The sequence below is a fragment of the Penaeus monodon genome, chromosome 24, assembly GCF_015228065.2.
Source record: "Penaeus monodon isolate SGIC_2016 chromosome 24, NSTDA_Pmon_1, whole genome shotgun sequence".
Classification (NCBI taxonomy): domain Eukaryota; kingdom Metazoa; phylum Arthropoda; class Malacostraca; order Decapoda; family Penaeidae; genus Penaeus; species Penaeus monodon.
Genome location: NC_051409.1, coordinates 41,101,069 through 41,102,043, shown reverse-complemented (window position 1 = coordinate 41,102,043; position 975 = coordinate 41,101,069). Strand labels below are relative to the sequence as shown.

The 975-nt window shown below is 55.4% G+C and overlaps 1 protein-coding gene across 1 annotated transcript in view; it reads left to right on the top strand.

The window, feature by feature from the left end:
- Positions 1-975, top strand: part of LOC119588969 (serine/threonine-protein phosphatase 6 regulatory ankyrin repeat subunit B-like) — a gene marked incomplete in the record, with an annotated part of 103,883 nt that overhangs the window by 96,412 nt on the left and 6,496 nt on the right. The window contains 1 exon segment of the mRNA XM_037937576.1: positions 50-241. Within this exon segment, the coding sequence (XP_037793504.1) occupies positions 50-241 (192 nt within the window).

Sequence of the window (975 nt, the reverse complement as noted above, 5' to 3'; positions counted from 1 at the left end):
TCTCTCTCTCCACATACACCTTGCTTACTCGCCCCCCCCCTTCCCCCAGGTACGAGTGGATGCTGCTCCTGTGGCTGAGCGGGAACCTGGTGATGGAGCTGACCAACCCCGGGGACATCGCCGGCCTGGGGTGGATCAAGGTGTTCGTTCTCGTGTTCTCTGGCTTCGGCGTCCTCGTCCACCTCATAGGATTCTTCTACCTGGGCGAGACGGAGCTGCTGCTCGATATGCTTTATATTAGGTGAGGTTTGGAGGGGAGTTTTTTTTGGGGGGAAGAGGTTGGGGGGAGGTTGGGGAAGGTGGGAGAAGGTTGGGGGAGAGGAGGAGGTAGGGACGTAGGGAGGTGGGGAAAGGGGTGTGTTTGGAAGGGGAGTGGACGGCAAGGGGAAGATTGTAGGAGGTAGAGAAATGGGGATGGGGAGGTAGGGGGGAATTTGGGTGTGGAATGGGGAGGGATGGGCAAGGGGGTAAGTGAGCGCAGGAAGGGGGAGATAGGGGAAAGGGTGAGTAAGATGGGAAAGGGGGAAGAGGAGGTAGTGAGGAGGAGGGTTTAAGTGGGGAAGGGGAGAGGGTGAAGGAGGGATGTAGAGGAGGAGGGAAGGAAAAGAGTAACGAAAAGAAGGGGAAGTTAGGAATGAGGAGGAAATGGGAAAGTTGAGTGTGCAAGGGTAAGGGAGAAGCGGGGATAGAGATGATAAAGGAAAGGAAAGGGTAAGAGGGAAAAGGAAAGGGGAGGGATAAGAGGGGGAGGAAGGGATAGGACGGGGGGGGTGAATGAGAGGAAGGGACAGAGAAATTAGATGGAAAGGGAAGATGAGGGAGGGGAGAGACGAAGGGGGAAAGGGAGGGTAAGTAGGAAGGAGGAGGAAGAGGTCGAGGGAAAGAGGAAGAAGAAATTATGGAGAAGGGAGTGTGAGGGGATGGAGAAGAGGAGGGAAGAGAAAAATAAGGATGGGTGAAGGAAAGGGGGTAGGG